Here is a 17,519-nt window from a genome sequence, read left to right as displayed (position 1 = left end):
TAGAGAGTAGGCCGTAAAAATACCCTAAAAAAAAGAGAGATTTGATTCTTTTTCTTCTAGCTTCTCCTTGGAGAGAATACAGAAAAATATAAAACAGATGTGAAGTGATCATTAAATAAATATCCACCTAATTATGATTTTTCTTTATAGTGGAACAATTCGAGTGTGGGAACTGGATCTCCCAAATAGAAAAATCCGGCCTACAGAGTGCCAGACAGGACAGTTGAAAAGAATAGTTATGAGTATTTCCGTAAGTGTCCCTTTAAGGATCATGTGAAGTAACTATTAGCTCTTGTTAACAGTTCTGATGGAGGTGTGTGTGTGTGTATGCATGTGTGGGTGTACAAATGTGGATGACAAGATCCAGATGGGAGGGACTTCATTTCTGGGACTGTCTTCAGGGGAGGAGGAGAAACTGCTTCAGGTCCTGTATCAACTGGGACCTGAGCTGTCACCAGACACCCAAACCCTGCCTCCCCCAGAGGAAGTGATGTAGACAGGTGGCATTCAGACACAGTGACACATCTCTATGCCACCAATGTTGATTACAGTACTGGAAATAAGGTTCTGATAGTAAAATTCATTGTTTAAATATGTTTCTCCCATAAAGAGAAATTGTTCTTATGTTTTGAATGTGGATTCATATCTTGTGACTTCATTCTCCATGGATCTATTCCTCTTATTTAAGTCAGCATTTTTTTTTGTCAGTTGTGGGGCTTGAACTCTGGGCCTGGGCACTGTCCCTGAGCTCTTCAGCTCAAGAGCTCTACAACTTGAGCCACAGCACAACTTCTGGTTTTCTTGTGGTTAATTGGACTTTCCTGCCCGTGATGTCTTTGAACTGTGATCCTCAGATCTCAGCCTCCTGAGTAGCTAGGATTATAGGTGTGAGCCACTGGTGCCTGGCTTAATTCATAGTCTTTTTATGAATTAGACTTTGGAAACTTATGAAGTGAAGCAAATTATAGCTGTGTGTATGTGTCTGTGTGTGTGTGCGTCTGTGTGTGTCTGTGTGTGTATGAGCACACCAATTCTAGGACTTGAATTCAAGGCCTGGGCACTGTCCTTGAACTTTTTTGCTCAAGGCTATCACTTGAACCACATCTCTACTTCCTTTTGGTGGTTAGTTGGAGATCAGAGTGTCATGGAATTTCCTGCCAGGGTTGGTTTGAGCCATGATTATGGGCATGAGCCACCAGCGCCTGGCTATAGCCTCTTTGAAGGAGTACACCTTCATCCTAGGTGTCTCAGGGGTAGACACGAGGCAGATTGTACATGCTATTATCAGACCAAAATAGATGTCAAGTGAAATGCACAGGTCAACTGGAGACTAATATTTCTTCTAGGTTTATATTTGGCAAGGATACTGCTCCTTCCAGAGCAGTTCTTAACTGTCTTTGATTCTGGGGAGATAGACCTCACTATGAGCATCTTGTTAGTCCTCACAGGATTTCAAAGGACTCTTATCCTCTCTCTGATCATGTTTCCAGGTTTCTGTTTCTCTATTCCCAGATGGCAGATGATGACAGCTTTTTCTACATTGGTACCACAACTGGAGATGTTCTAAAAGTGAATCCCAAGACCAAATTGATGGCAGACACTGGGCCTAAGAAGGACAAGTACAGTTTGGTGAGTGGAGACCCTCACAATAGCCTTTGCCCTCCACAAGTAGCACAGACTTTCATTCAGAAAAAGTAGAGTTGCCGAGTGCTGGAGGCTCACACCTGTAATCTTAACTATTCAGGAGGTTAAAATCTGAGGCCTGAGGTTTAAAAGCCAGGCCAGGAAGATGAATTGTGAGACTCTTAACTCTAATTAACCACGAAAAATCTGGAAATGAAATGGTGGCTCAAGTGATAGAGAACCAGCCTTGAGTAAAAAGGTGGGACAAACGTGTCAGGCTGCCCTAGAACTGGCATAAAAAAATTAAAACAAAAAAAGAGTATAGAAGTGAGGTGTCAGTGGCTCAGGCCTGTAATCCTAGCTACTCAGGGAACTGAGATCTGAGGAACACAGTTGGAAGACAGCCTGGGTAGGAAAATCTGTGAGCCTCTTATCTCCAATTAATCACCCCAAAAGAGCCAGACGAGTAGAGCTGAGGCTCAAGTGGTACAGTGCTAGCCTTGGGCACAAAAGCTCAGGGATAGCACCCAGGCCCTGAGTTTAAGCCCCAGGACACAGACACAGACACAGACACAGACACAGACACATACACACACACACACACACACACACACACACACACACACACACACACACACACACTTACACACACTACAGAAAAAAATGCTCACAAATTAGTGATATTCCCAAAGTTCCATCTGTATTTGCAAAGGGTTCTGGCTAGTTCTTCAAGCTGGCTTCTCTGGTTCCTTCTAAGGCAATACCATTGCTAGGTATCCTTAGATATGGACTCAGCACCTGAACTACTTTTACTTTTTCAAAGCACAAGAGCTGTTGCTTTAGGATTTGGATCCTTATTTGTCATTTGTCATTTGTCATTTGTCTCAGCCCAGTTGAGGGGCGCCCTTTTATCTAATAGATCATACATATACATATACATTTTGTTGGTGGTGGCCATGGGGCTTGAACTCTGGGCCTGGGCACTGTCCCTGAGCTCTTCAGCTCAAGGTGAGCATTCTACCACTTGAGCCACAGCACCACTTCTGGTTTTCTGGTGGTTAATTGGAGATATACCTTTCTTGTACTGTAATAATAAGATCTTGGGTTTTAGCCTCAACAGATAAGTCATGAATGAGACCTAAAAATAGTCAATTCTTCATATTTGCAAAATTTCTAACAACTCTGGTTAAAAATCCAGTTAATAGCCGGGCATGGTGGCTCATGCCTATAATCCTAGCTACTCAGGAGGCTGAGATCTGAGGATCATGATTCAAAACCAGCCCAGGCAGGAAAGGCCATGAGACTCTTTATCTCCAATAAACCACTCAGAAAATCAAGAGTGGTGCTATGGCTCAAGTGGTAGGGCACTAGTCTTGAGCTGAAGAGCTGAAGGATAGCACCTAGGCCCAGAGTTCAAGCCCCATGACCAAGAAAAAAAAATCCAGTTAATAATGTTGAATTAAAACCAAAATAAAATATTCACCATCAAATAATGATTTTATATAATAAGTGCTATTATTCCCTGCACCCCAGAACATCTCAAGAGCTGTTTCTACTAAACTTTGAATTTGAAAGTTTGTGCTAGGCTCTGCTGCTGTCTATTTCACTTCGGATAACAGAGCAGATGGTTCTATCTCCTTAACAGATATTCTCAAGAAACTTTGAAATGTAGTACTGCGCTCTTGGGGAAATGTCAGAATTTTCCTAATCATATGATTATTTAATATTCATGCTTTTAGCTTGAATACAAGATCTGTACGGAGAAACTACAAAACTCTAATGAAAGAAATAAAAGAAGAATAAATAACGGGGTGTGGCAGTTCAAGCCTGTAATTTTAGCTATTCATGAGGTCTGCAGAATAGTGGTTACAGGCATTCCTGGGGGGCGGGGGGATGTCCATGAGATTCCATCACAATGGTGTGGTGGTGTTTATCTGTCATCCCAGCTATATCAGGAAGCATTATATAGGAGGCTTGTGGTCCATCTGTGTGCCTAGGGGATAGGGGGTGGGGATCCAAACTGTAGCTCAAAGATAACCAGTACACCTAGACATTGGTAGCTCATGCCTAGAATCCTAGCTACTTGGGAGGCTGAAATCTAGAGGATTGGGGTTTGAAGCCAGTACAGGTGGAAAACTGAGCAACTCTATCTCTAACTAACTAGCACAACCCCAGACTGGAGTTGTGATTCAAATGGTACGAATTCAAGCCTTGGGCAAGAAAGGTGAATGAGAATGAGTAAGAGTACTGAGTTCAATTCCTGCTACCAGCACACAGACACACACAGATACACACACACACACACATACACAAATAACCTTGCAAAAAGGGTTGGAGGAGTAGCTCAGTGGTAGAGCCCTACCAAATGTAAGGCTCTAAGTTCATAAATCTGTATAATGATACCCCCCTGAGCTTTGTCAGATGAGCAAAGCTAATACCCAGGATTTTTTTTTTTTAAACAGGGTACTCCCTGAGCTTTTTTGCTAAAGGCTAGCACTCTATCACTTTGAACTACAGTGCCACTTCTAGGTTTTGAGTGGTTAATTGGAGATAAGAGTCTCACAGGGAGTTTTCTGCCTGGGCTGACTTCAAACCGTGATCCTCAGATCTCAACCTCCTGAGTAGCTAGGATTACAGGTAGAAGCTACCCGTGCCAGAAAAAGTGGTTTTGTGGTGTGTGTGTGTGTGTGTGTGTGTGTGTGTGTGTGTGTGTGTGTGTGTGTGTGTGTGTGTGTGTGTGTGTGTCCATCATTGGACTTGGACTCAGGGCCTGGGCACTATCCATGAGTTTTTTCAGTTAAGGCTAGCACTCTACCACTTTGAGCTACAGCATCACTTCCCAAGCTCACTTTTTGCAACAAGCCCTATGTCTTGGTACACCCCACTCTCTTGAAAACAACCCCCTCCTTTGATGACATTATTCCTTCCAGGAGGGCAGATTCATGTCTGGGTACATGACCTAGTCACCTCCCAGTACTGTTGCATTGGGGACGGGGTGACTTTGAGACATATTCAAACTCTAACTATCATGCATTAGAACTTTAGAGTTACTATATGCAGGTCATTACACATCCCTAAACTTTGAAGATTGCTTGAATTTTCCATGTGTTTCTAACTTCTGATAAGATGATGTATCTACTGCTTTAGTTCAGGAAATATTGTTAGTAAGGAGCTTTCTGTGATGTCTTCAGATGGCAAATCTGGCCTATCTGCATTTACAAGAATTGCATCTTGGTAGAAACTTTGTGAATAACTCAAAGACTGGTATTGCTAAGGCTACATTTATACTTCCTACTTTAACTCAATTCCACTGAATGTGAAAGTGTTAACATTTAACATATTCAAAATGTACAGGTGGTTGGGTATAGTAACGCACATCTGTTAATCCCAGGTACTTGAAAGATGGAGATCGAAAGGATTGTGATTCAAAACCATGGGGCAAAATGTTAACAATGCCTCAATTTAACAGACAAGCTGAGTGTGTGTGCCACATACTTGTATCTTAGCTGTGAGGAAGGTATAGGTAAAAGAATAAGGTCAGCCCAAGCAAAAAGTGCAAGAACCAAGCCAGGTGCTAGTGGCTCATGCCTAGCTACTCAGGGAGCTGAGATCTGAGGATCAAAGTTCAAAGCCAGCTCAGGCAGAAAGTCCAAAGTGAGACTCCAATTAACCACCAGAAAACTACAAGTGGCACTGTGGATCCAATGATAGAGCGCTAGCCTTGAGCAGAAGAGCCAACAAAATAAAAAGTGCAAGACCTTGTCTAAAAAAGCAAAAAGAGCTAGCATGTAGAAGACCCTGATCTCATACCCCAGTACTGCAAAATTGAGAACAACTACAACAAAATAAAACAGCAAAATATTGCAGGTGATAGGAAGAAGGATGATGAGGCATGTCTGCTTTTTGCAGGACTAGGAAGGCTACTTCATAACATATACTCCCATGTTAGCATTCAATGTCCAAGTTCTACCATAGCCAATACCTTCATAAACTCCATCATGTGTAACAGTCATATGGCCTCAGCCATGTTCACTGTGTCATGCATTGTATTCATTCTTTTTGTGTGAATGTGTGTTTGTATGTGATACTGGGATTAGAATTCAGGGCCTTATGCGTACTAGGTAGCGTGCTCTACCACTTCAGCCATGCCCGCAGGCCTTTTCTGCTTTTTTTTTTTTAACTTATGCCTAGGGCTGGTTTCAAGCTATAGTGCTCCTACCTATAACTCCTGTATAGCTGGAATTACAGGTATGTAATACTACATTGATTCTTAATGATGAGACCATTTGGCCTTTCTCATAGTACTGTTTTCCCTGCTTAGGGAGTGACCGTTATCAGATGCCTGAAGATGGGTGGTTTGTTGCTGGGCTCCGGAGCTGGATTGCTGGTCTTTTGTAAAAGCCCCAGCTATAAACCCATCAGGTAAGTTCTGGGCCCGACAGGGTTGGGAGAGTAAAAGACCCGCTACAGGGAGGTTTACCTAAGGCCACCAACTAAAATGTATTGGCAGAGTCATATTTGGTTAAAGAAGTTCACCTTGCTATTAAAATGAGTAGTTGCAATCACAATAAAGAATGGTTTCTTTGCCAGTGAAATAGTTTGTGTTGACTCAAATCAAAGTCATCCACTATAACCTAGACAGGCACCACCATTTAACAAATATTTACATTTTTACACCACATATGGAGACACAACAAAGGAAATACATTACAAATTCATCACCTCCCACAACTCTCAAATTTTAAACTTCCAAAATTAGCGTATTCTCACTATGTAAAAAAAAAAAAAAAAGAATGATATAAGTTGTGGGTAGGGATAGGAGGAGGAAAATGAGGGAGAATAAAGGAAGGGGTAAGATTGTCCAAGAAGCATTGTACTCATACCCTGACTTATGGAATTGTAAACCCTTTGTACAACCCCTTAATAATAACAATAAAAATTGTATTATCCAATGAAATTGATTACACAGTGAGTACTTATTACTTGCAAATAGTGAATACTTTTAAATACAAATAGCCAATATTCACCAGCTATTTTCTTGTGCCAGATACCAGGCTGTATAGTTTCCATGACTAATTTAATTGAGATAAACATAAATAAAATTTTATACACTGCCATCCAAACCAATGTGCTAGATACTATTAAAAAATAAGATACGGTCTTTGTCCTCCCAGAACTAATATTCTGGTTTGAGAGTAATTCATGCATGAAAAAATGTCACTATAAGACCAGACAATCTAATCAAAACAACATTAACATTCTATCTCACCCCAGTTAGAATGGCCATAATCAAGAACTCTAATAACAACAGATGCTGGAGGGGATGTGGCCAAAAGGGAACCCTACTGCATTGTTGGTGGGAATATAAACTTGTTCAACCACTTTGGAAAGCAGTATGGAGGTTCCTCAGAAGACTCCAAATAGAGCTCCCCAATGACCCAGCAATCCCACTTTGGGGCATTTACCCAAATGATCACAAACAAGACCATACTAAAGCTACCAGCACAACTATATTTATCACAGCATTATATACCATAGCTAAGATATGGAACCAAGCCAGATGCCCCTCAGTAGATGAATGGATCAAGAAAATGTGGTGTACACACACACACACACACACACACACACACACACACACACACACACACACACACACACACAATGGAATTTTATGCCTCCATGAGAAAGAATGGCATTGCCCCATTTGTTAGAAAATGGAAAGACTTGGAAAAAATTATATTAAATGAAGTAAGCCAGGCCCAAAGAAACATAGGTCCCATGGTTTCTCTTATTTGCAACAACTAGTATTTGTCTGAGACAAGCAGAAAAGGCCAAAAAGCTATGTACATATGACCATATAAGATGATGTTAAGCAAAATGAACCCCAAGATAGGGACACAAATGTTTTTTTTTCTTTCCTGCTATTGTTTTTAATGTATTTATAATGTACTATGTGATTTTTTTTGTTTCTTTGTATGTTCCTCCCCCACAGTATAACCCCTGTTTTCAGTGTATTTGATTTCAGTGCCCTGCATCTTGTATATACATTTTTCTAATTTGGGGAGGGGAAGGGAAAAACGAAAATGTTTAAATAGGGATACAGGTTGACCATTGTAACAATGAGATGTACAAGACACTATGTTGAAAATGAACTTTACAACTTGGGGGCGGAGAGGGGAGTTGGAGAGGTGGGGAGGAAAGGGATAGTAGGGGAAAAACAAAGGAGGAGGTAGCAATGCTCGATAGGAAATGTACTCATTACCTTACGCATGTAACTGTAACCCCTCTGTACACTATTTTTACAATAAAAAACATTAAAAAAAACTTTATGGCCAAAAAAAAAAGACCAGATAATCTATAAGTGCTAACCTTATCATCCAGGTAAAGTAAAAATATATCCTGGAGACAGGCACTGGTGGCTCATGACTGTAATTCTAACTATCCAGGAGGCTAAAATGCAGAAACTCCTACTTCAAAGCCAGCCCAAGCATTAATGTCCACAAGACTCCATCTGCAGAACAGCTAGCAAAAATCTGGCCTGGCTCAAGTAGTAAAGCACTAGCAGTGAATAAATAAGCCAAGTGAGAGAGTGGGGTTAAGCCCAGGAAATGGGGTTTCACTAACCTCTAGTTAGTGAAAGAGCTAACAACCAAGTCCCACCAATAAACTGGACTTTCTAAGACACCGCACTTCCTATACTGGCTCCTTACATGACAGCCCCCAGCCATGGAATTGTTTGTGACAGTGGGTTACTGGGATTGAACCCAAAGTCTCATGTATGCTAGGTAAGCACTCTACCACTTGAGCCATGCCCAGCCCTTTTGTATTTTTGTATTTTGTTCAAAGATAGGGTCTCACTAACCTGGCTTTCAACTTGTAGTCCTCCTGTCTCCACCACCCAAGTTGCTAAGATTACTGATATGGACAACAAGGATCCCAGGGCTATGTTAGTGTGTGTGTGTGTGTGTGTGTGTGAATATATACATACATATATATATATATATGTTTATATATATTAAAGTTTGTACTTTTTAAACAGTGTTGGAGGGGGAGGAGAAATCGGAAATTGCAAGATGAAAAAGTAATCACTAAAGGTTCTCACATACACAATTGCTATCAAGGTTTTTCTTTCCAATGCTGGAGACTGAACCCAGAGTTTCACATATTCTAGGCAAGCATTCTATTGTTGATCCCAACATTTTGTTATTTCTCTCTGTTTTTTTTTGCCAGTTATTCAATTTTTAAAATAATGTACAAAATTTTACATACTGATTTTTTTGGGGGGGGTCCTGTTGTGGGGCCTGAACTCAACCTGGGCACGGTCCCTCAGCTCTTCAGCTCAAGGCTAGTGCTCTACCACTTGAGCCACAGCGCCACTTCCGGCTTTTTTCTTTTTTCTTATGTGGTGCTGAGGAATCGAACCCAGGGCCTCATGCATGCAAGGCAAGTGCTCTACTACTGAGCCACCTTCCCAGCCCACATACTGATTTTTTTTACTTTCTTCAAACACCATATGCATCATAATATTACTACATGCTAATTTATGTTGTAATGATAATATATACATATATTACACAATACATAAACTACATAGAAGCATATACTACAGATACACATAAACTACATACTCCATGATTATCACTTTAGTGGCTAGGCAAATATACCTATGAAGTTGCATCCCATAGATCATTTAATTGCTCCATTATCATTGGTTATTTAAGTTGTTTCTAACTCTTCCCTCTTTTAGATAAGGTGAGCATCATTTGATATTAAAGATTTTCCCCCATGAGCCAGGCACTAGGGGCTCACGCCTGTAATCCTAGCCACTCAGGAGGGCTGAGATCTGAGAATTGTAGTTTAAAGCCAGCCTGGGCAGGAAAGTCTGTCAGACTTTTTTTTTTTTTTTTTTTTTTTTAGTCTGTCAGACTTTTATCTCCAATTAACCACCACAAAAATCAGAAGTGGTGCTGTGGCTCAAAGTGGTAGAGCTCTAGCCTTGAGCAAAAGAGCTCAGGGACAGTGCCCAGGCTTGGACAAAAAAAATTTCAAAAGAAAGGTTCCCCACCCCCCCCAGCCTGATTTTAGGGTTATTTTTCAGAAATGGAATTAATAAAGGGGTTAGTTGACATAAGGCCATTGTACCCATAAGCTTGCATGGCCATTCTCTTCTAACTAAATCCTGCCTGTCTTGTCCAGCCCAGTTTAGAACATATCCCACTGATGGGTCACATCCTTCATGACCCTTTTAACATATGCTGACCATGGCTGGAAAGCATCATGAATAAGCCACATCTTTCCAAGCATGCCACTTCCTTGAAGGCTCGTCGCTTATCTCAAGGCTGATTGGTACCCTCTTGAATGCTTGGTATGGGCAGCACATATCTGCTGATGGAGTGAGTTTACTTTATCTTTTTGCTTCTCTTCAAAGGAAGATTCAGTTACAAGGTGGTGTCACTTCTATCACACTTCGAGGAGAAGGACACCAGTTTTTCGTAGGGACAGAAGAATCGCACATTTATCGCATCAGCTTTACGGAGTTCCAAGAGACTCTCATTGCGACTTGCCACTTTGAAGCTGTACAGGACATTGTCTTTCCATTGTAAGTAGAAACAGAATATTGTATGGTATGGATTTGATGCAGCATGCAAGGGAATTTTCTCCTTAATTTTTTTAATGAAGTGAATTATTTTAACAGACTTTCTATTGTATTCACCATTAGTTACATGAACTTTACTAGTAGTGGGGCTTGAACTCAGGACCTTGCACTCTTGCTTAGTTTTTATGCTCAAAGCTAATGCTCTACCACTTGAGCTGGCTACACCTTCACTTCCAGCTTTTTACTGGTTAATTGGAGATGAGAGTCTTGTGGACTTATCTACCTGGGATGGCTCCAAACTTTAATCCTCAGATCTCAACCTGCTGAGTAGCAGGATTTCAGGTGTGAGGTACCAATGCCTGGCACTTTGAAATTTTAATAAGATCTTCTATGCTTTAGGAAAGGGTTTCTTCCTTTAATGTAAAATTTCCATGCAAATATTTATCTCAAGAGACGTTGTTTATCAAGCATATACTTGCTTTCAAATTTATCCAGTTACATATATCAACTATGTAACTTTGTGTCAGTCATACCTCAATAAAGTGCTTTTTGAAAAGGAATGTGACTATTATACCAGTTGAAACAGACTTCAAATTGACTTTCTAAAAAATGTTGTGCTGGTCCTGGAGCTTGAATTCAGGGCCTGAGCACTGTCCCTGAGCTTTGCTTTTTTTGCTCAAGGATAGCATTCAACCACTTGAGCCACAGCTCCACTTCTGACATTTTGGTAATTAACTGGAAAAAAAAGCATCTCATGGATTTTTCTGCCTGGGCTGACTGGATACTGAGATCCTCAGATTTTAGCCTCCTGAGTGGCTAGGATTACAGGCATGAGCCATGGGTGCCCTGCCTTTTTTGTTTTTGTTTTTGTTTTTTTAAAGCAACTTTGTCCCAACCTTTCCTAAAGGGAAAACACTAGAAAAGATTTCCCATGGGGGATTTGAGGGCATGGGAAGCCACTTAGCATGAGAAATCTCTGAGATTTGGGGAATCATCACAGAAAAGGCATCCAGCCCTAGATCCTTGTGAGACACATTTGGGTGCCAAAGGCGTGCCTAACACCACATATCATTTGTGGCACCATCTCTTATTCCTGGATGGCTTCTTTGCAGTGGTACCGCTGAGCTATTTGCCACATGTGCTAAGAGGGACATTAGAGTGTGGCACACAATGTCCAACAGGGAGCTGCTTCGGATCACCGTGCCTAACATGACCTGCCACGGCATTGATTTCATGAAAGACGGCAAGAGCATCATTTCAGGTAAGGGCTACTGGTCAGGATTTAGCATTGGGCTCCGACTGTGGCTTTGACCTTTTGTCCTTCTCACTCTCCACCAGTCTTGACCTGTAGAAGGATAACCTGAGTCAGCCTATTAAGGGCCACTGGCTTTGGGGTTTGTCTAGCCTCTCCTCTCCTCATCATTCCCTTCCAGGTGGGGGATTTTTCTGATCTAGAAAGGACCAAGTAAGCAGTTTCTTTTCTCCCCAATTGCTACCTGTCACTTTTCTGTTTCTCTCAGTAGGGAAATTTACTAATTCAATTTTGAGAAGGACTTGAGGTCTTAATGAATAGCATAAGGATACTTGTATTCAGACCATTTTTGTTGTATGGGAGAAAGATATGCTACTCAAGCTAGGTTATTCTCCAAAAGGGAAAATTTTAAAAACTCAATTTATGCCAAAGTATTATTATTATTAACCAGTATTGAGGCTTGAACTCGGCCTTGGATTCAGTTTGCTTGCTCTCTTGGCTGGTGCTCTACCACTGTAGCCATGTCTCCAGTCTGGCATTTTTCTGGTTCAGTGGAGATAGAGTCTCACAGACTTTTCTGTCTGGGATGGCTTGGAACCTTCATCCTCCAAGCCTCAGCCTTCTGAGAGCTAGGATTATGAGCAAGAGCCACCTATGCTAGGCTTATGCCTAAATTATAGATATGATAGTCTACCTTTAAATATTTCACTTCTAAAAACATTTTCTTATAAAAGTATTTCTTAATATCATCTATATGTGATCTACATCAATTTTCCCTGGGTGTCACAAAGTAAGTTTACTTTTGACATCAATGAAAGGTCAAGCAAATCTTTAGGGACAGCTTATTAACATGGTACCATTAAGAACCTGCCTCATTCCTTCTTTCCTTGGCTCTGCTTTCTCCTGTCTTCAACCCAGTGTGGTCACCAGGGCTTGCATTGCACTTAGGCTGAAAAATCCTCAGGTCAGAAATGGCCAACATTTTTACCTTTGCTTTTGTCATAAACTCATGTCCATGTGTCCTGATGGATTCCCAGTTCCAGATATAGTCAAGGTTCCATTATTTGTCACCTTGTCCTCTTTTTTCTTAGCCACCACCATCTCCTCCTAAGACACCACAGTAGCTTCCTTCCCACCTCTCTCTCCACATCTACTTACAACCAAGAGACCAGAAATCTGTTTTAAAATGTGGAATCCAGCCAGGCTCAAAAGTCTTTTATCTCCTGTTAATAAAGTCCAGGTGATAACCTGCTAGACCCTGCATGACCTTCTCCCACCCTCCCTTTCCCCTACTCACCTGGGACATCTACCCCTACTGCTCACCCTCTCCAACCACACTAGCTTCTTGGTAGTTCCTCAAACATACTGGCCTTGGGGCTTTTGCCCTAGCTGTTCTGTCTGCCTGCTGCTCCTCCCCCTGATTATCCCACAGATTCTTCCCATCTCTTCTCACTACCTCAAGTCTTTGCTAAAATGGGATTTACCTTGAGCATCCTACTTAAAATTACCAAGAGGTAACACTAAATCTAATGAGAAAGCACCAGTCATGTGGAGACCTGGGGGAGAAGCATTTCAGGTAGAAGGAGTAGCAAGTGTTAAGGCCCTGAGGTGGGAAATAACTAATCAAACTATTAAAGCTTGGATAGGATGGTACCAGTGGAAAGGGAGAAAGGTGTATAGATTCTGGATATTTTTACAGTAAAGGCAGATGTGACTTGCTGATGGATTGGATGCTGAGTTGGGTTGGATGGGTAGAATAGAGATACTCTGAGGAATTTAAGCAACTGGATGGATGGATGGATGAATAGATGGATGGATAAATGGGATGGATGGATGAATGGATGGATAGACAGGTAGAAGAATAGATTGATAGATGGTAACAATATTTATTGAGATGGGCAAGAAGCTGAGAATGGGGAAAGGAGCATCCATTGTAAAGCTGTAGTAGCAGAGGAGGAAAGCCAATAATTACTTGGAATTGTTAAATGATACATTCCAGATATGATATCAAGTTACTAGTTGAATGTATAGGTCTATAGCTCACGGGAAGCTGGGAACTGGCCTCCCTCTTTCCTTCCCTCCCCCTCCCCCTGAATCCTCCCTTACCTGACATAAGACACACCTGCAGACAGAGTCAACCAAAGCTCACCTTTCCTTCTTGTGGGAGTAGCTCCGGGTGGGAGCAGTTTGGAGGAGCAGGAAAAGAGGGTGAGAGTGTTGTCACCTGGTTCATTACTGGTGTTTCTCTAAATCTGGATTCTCATTTATGATTTAGAGGATGGGCAGTCTGCAGAGAGTGAGTGTGAGTATGCCAACCTTGCTTGCCTTTTGTCTTCCTTTCATGCCAGCTTGGGACGATGGCAAAATTCGAGCCTTTGCCCCTGAGTCCGGACGACTGATGTATGTCATTAGCAATGCTCATAGAATCGGAGTGACCGCCATTGCTACCACCAGTGACTGTAAAAGAATCATCAGTGGTGGCGGGGAAGGCGAGGTACTGCTCTTAAAAATGCATTTCTTCAAAACAAAACAAAACAAAAAAGCTCCATTTAGAGCAATCAATGAATAGAACACCATCCATTTGAAGATGTACTAAGTCTCAAGTACTGTCAAGGAGGGTCAGGTTAAAGATTTTTGATGATACCCTAAAGTTTATTACAAATTGAAAAACATACATCTAAATACATTTGTTCACAGAAAGACACTTGAGATACAGACTTGAAAACACCAGGTATGGAAACAACCTGTGAATCCAAGTTGGTGTTTTGCCAGAGTTGTGACATGTTTGTTTTTTTTCTCCATTGTTGTATATGTGCAGATATGTGCACATTTAAAAATACATCAAGCCGGGCGCTGGTGGCTCACACCTGTAATCCTAGCTACTCAGGAGGCTGAGATGTGAGGATCGCGGTTCAAAGCCAGCCCGGGCAGGAGAGACCGTGAGACTCCTATCTCAAATAAAACACCAGAAAACCGGAAGTGGTGCTGTAGCTCAAGCGGTAGAGCGCTCGCCTTGAGCTGAAGAGCTGAGGGACAGCGCCCAGGCCCAGAGTTCAAGCCCCACGACCGACAAAAAAAAAAAAAAAAAAACATCAATACTTATTTATCTTAATACATTCATTATTTGCTTATTTATTTTATTGGGGGAGGGGAGGCATGTCTTGGAGCTTGAACTCAGGCCTGGGCACTGTCCCTGAGCTTTTTTGCTCAAGGTTAGTGCTCTGCCACTTGGGCTACAGCTCCATTTCTGGCTTTTTTTGAGTAGTTAATTGGATATATGAGTTCATAGTCTTTCTTGCCAAGGCTAGCTTCAAACCTCAGTCCTCAGATCTCAGTCTCCTGATGGCTAGGATTATAGGTGTGAGTCACCAGTGTCCAACCTATTGTTTGTTTGCTTATTTATATTTTATTTATTTATTTATTTATTTATGACAGTACTGGAGTTTGAACTCAGAACATTGCACTTGCTAGACTGGCTCTCTACCATTAAGCCATACCTCCAGTTCTTTTTGCTCTGGCTGTTTTGGAGATAAGGTCTTGCTTTTTTTGCCCGGGCCAGCCTAGACCATGATCTTCTTATTTACACTTCTTGCCATGATTGAGATGGCAGACACGCTTCACTATACCTAACACCCAGCTTTTTCTGTTGAGATGGAGTGTCATGTACTTTTCTGCCCTGGCTGGCCTGGAACTATAATGCTTCTGATCTCCAGTTCTCACGTTGCTGGGATTTCAGGTGTGAGCCACTGGGCCTGATCAGAAAATCACGTTTACAGAAGTTGTGCTCTTGGCTTGCTCGGTGATAGTCACAGTTCCGTGTCATCTACTCCTTTCTTCCCTTCTGGGCGATTGTAGGTCTCTTCCTAAAGACAATCTTCCAGGGCTTTGTAAGTACTAGAGACCTAGCTGCTTGGGGGAATGCACTGAGGAAATGTAGTAATGGCTAAAGCGCTCAGGTACTTCCACATTCAAGTGCCCCTCTTTAAAACACCCTAACCTAAAAAGGTGTGGTGGTGCATGCTTATAATACCAGCTACTCAGGAATTACTGGCATGAGGATCAGAGGACCAGAATGAGGCTGGGTACTGGTGGCTTATGCCTATAATCCTAACTACTAAGGAGGCTGAAATCTGAGGATCAGGATTTGAAGTCAGCCTGGGTAGGAAAGTCTCTGTGAGATTCTTATCTCAAATTAATCACAAAAAACCTAGAAGTGGAGCTGTGACTCAAGTGGTAGAGTACTAGTCTTGAACAAAAAAACTCAGGGACAGTACCTAGGCCCTGAGTCCAAACCCCAGGACTGACAAAAAAAAGGAAATTTGTTCTCTTTAATACTAGTCATTACTCTACCCATGTCATAAGATAATTACTTAAACAGCATAAAAATGAATCTGGCCTACCTCTTGGGGGATAATCTTAAACTGCCATTGTCTTTACTCTGACAATGTAGACCATTCAAATGCTTTTCTGACTTCATGTAACCTTATTTCCCTCCTACCAGGTATAGAGATGTCCAACCTCTTCTGATTTATCTTAATTCTAGTTTTTAATCCCCTAGACCTCTATTTTCTCACTGGCTGGAGGCCTCACACAGAACAGTTTCTGCTCTTATTTTTATTTTTTAAGTCTAACATATTCATTTAAAAATGGTATATGCATCAGATCACATTACTAGGTTTCCTGGCATGGTTGTAACACGGCCTTTATCCATTAAATAACATCTTACAATAACCAGCTTTCCCTTTATCCATTCCTTTTTACTTATAATGAGAGCATCATATTGATTGTTTTAGAATTTGGTGTGTGGTTGTATCATCTATGAATTTCATGTCAGGAGAATAAGCAGGTATTAGAAAATATTTGCAATGGAGAATGGGTACTGGGTTTCCTGGGCTTGACAGCCATTGCTTTTAAAACTGAACAGCTGATGTGAAAGTTTAAATATGGCTCTGGGTACCCAAGAAGTTTCCTGATGGCACCAGAAATTTGAGAACAGTGCTCAGCAGACATGAGAAGGCAGATTATTTCACTTAATTTAGCAGAGGCCTTGGCATGATCGATTTTCATAGTGTGTGTCTGCTGAAAGCAGATGCAGGTACCAGATCATCCGTGGCATTTCCCAAGCTCCATAGATGACAGCATCTTGTCCACGAATATCCCTGCCCTTCAGGGTACCATTCCCACTTATGATAAGCATGGAAACGTTAAAAAAAAAAAAAAAAAAGAAAACCAAGCCATGCTCAGCAAGTGTGAATCTGCTCTTGGATCTTTTCTGGTCCCTTCAGAAGTCTCCAGTTTGTGTTAAAGCTTGTGGTTTGGGACTTTCAGGTGAGGGTGTGGCAGATTTGTGGCCACACCCAGAAGCTAGAGGAGGCCTTGAAGGAGCACAAGTCCTCTGTGTCCTGCATCCGGGTGAAGAAAAACAACGAGGAATGTGTCACTGCCAGCACTGATGGCACTTGCATCATTTGGGACCTTGTGTAGGTACCTGGGATGACAAAGTAGGAGGACAGGATACCTGGTTGAACTCCCAAGGAGGGTGGACTTCCATCTTATGTAAGGCAACAGTGATAAAGTCCTGGGTCTGCTTGGCAGCTGGGGTTTACTGACACAGATGGGAAGGGTGGAGCCTCTGGGAGAAGTGGGAAGTTTCTGGGGAAAGCTTGCATTATTTGATTTGCATTAATTTAACTGGAACTGTTGTAAAGAAAAGGAAGCTGGGGAAGTTAGTGTGGACAGTTCCTTCTTGCCCCTCAGTCACAAGAATCCTGGAAGGCTTGGGACAGGGGAATTCTGGGGGTATAGATTTCCCTTCCCCTCAATTGGCCATGTGTCCAGAGACCTCTTACACCACTCCGAGTGAGTTGACTCCAAACTAAGTAGACCAGAGCATGGCAACTTCACTGGAGGAATAATTCAGAAAATTTGCAAAGGTGATTTCTGATTTTTGGTTAGAAGCTTTTTTTTCTTTTTTTTTTCTTTTTGCCAGTCCTGGGGCTTGAACTCAGGGCTAGGACTCTGTTCCTGAGCCTCTCTGTGCTCAGGGCT

At 41.8% G+C, this 17,519-nt stretch overlaps 1 protein-coding gene across 2 annotated transcripts in view; it reads left to right on the top strand.

The window, feature by feature from the left end:
- The window catches only part of Cfap52 (cilia and flagella associated protein 52), a 39,837-nt gene that overhangs the window by 16,656 nt on the left and 5,662 nt on the right, over positions 1-17,519 (top strand). For both annotated transcript variants that reach the window (XM_070026975.1, XM_070026974.1), the window contains exons 5-11: positions 151-250; positions 1,513-1,629; positions 5,945-6,045; positions 10,052-10,222; positions 11,332-11,480; positions 13,820-13,965; positions 16,800-16,951. In XM_070026975.1, coding sequence (XP_069883076.1) covers positions 151-250; positions 1,513-1,629; positions 5,945-6,045; positions 10,052-10,222; positions 11,332-11,480; positions 13,820-13,965; positions 16,800-16,951 — 936 coding nt within the window. The remainder of the gene's footprint in view (positions 1-150; positions 251-1,512; positions 1,630-5,944; positions 6,046-10,051; positions 10,223-11,331; positions 11,481-13,819; positions 13,966-16,799; positions 16,952-17,519) is intronic.

The sequence above is a fragment of the Dipodomys merriami genome, unplaced genomic scaffold (genome assembly GCF_024711535.1).
Source record: "Dipodomys merriami isolate MVZ:Mamm:240054 unplaced genomic scaffold, mDipMer1.0.p SCAF_19, whole genome shotgun sequence".
NCBI lineage: Eukaryota > Metazoa > Chordata > Mammalia > Rodentia > Heteromyidae > Dipodomys > Dipodomys merriami.
Note: the sequence above shows the minus strand (reverse complement) of the source record. Positions and strands in the feature narration are given on the sequence as shown.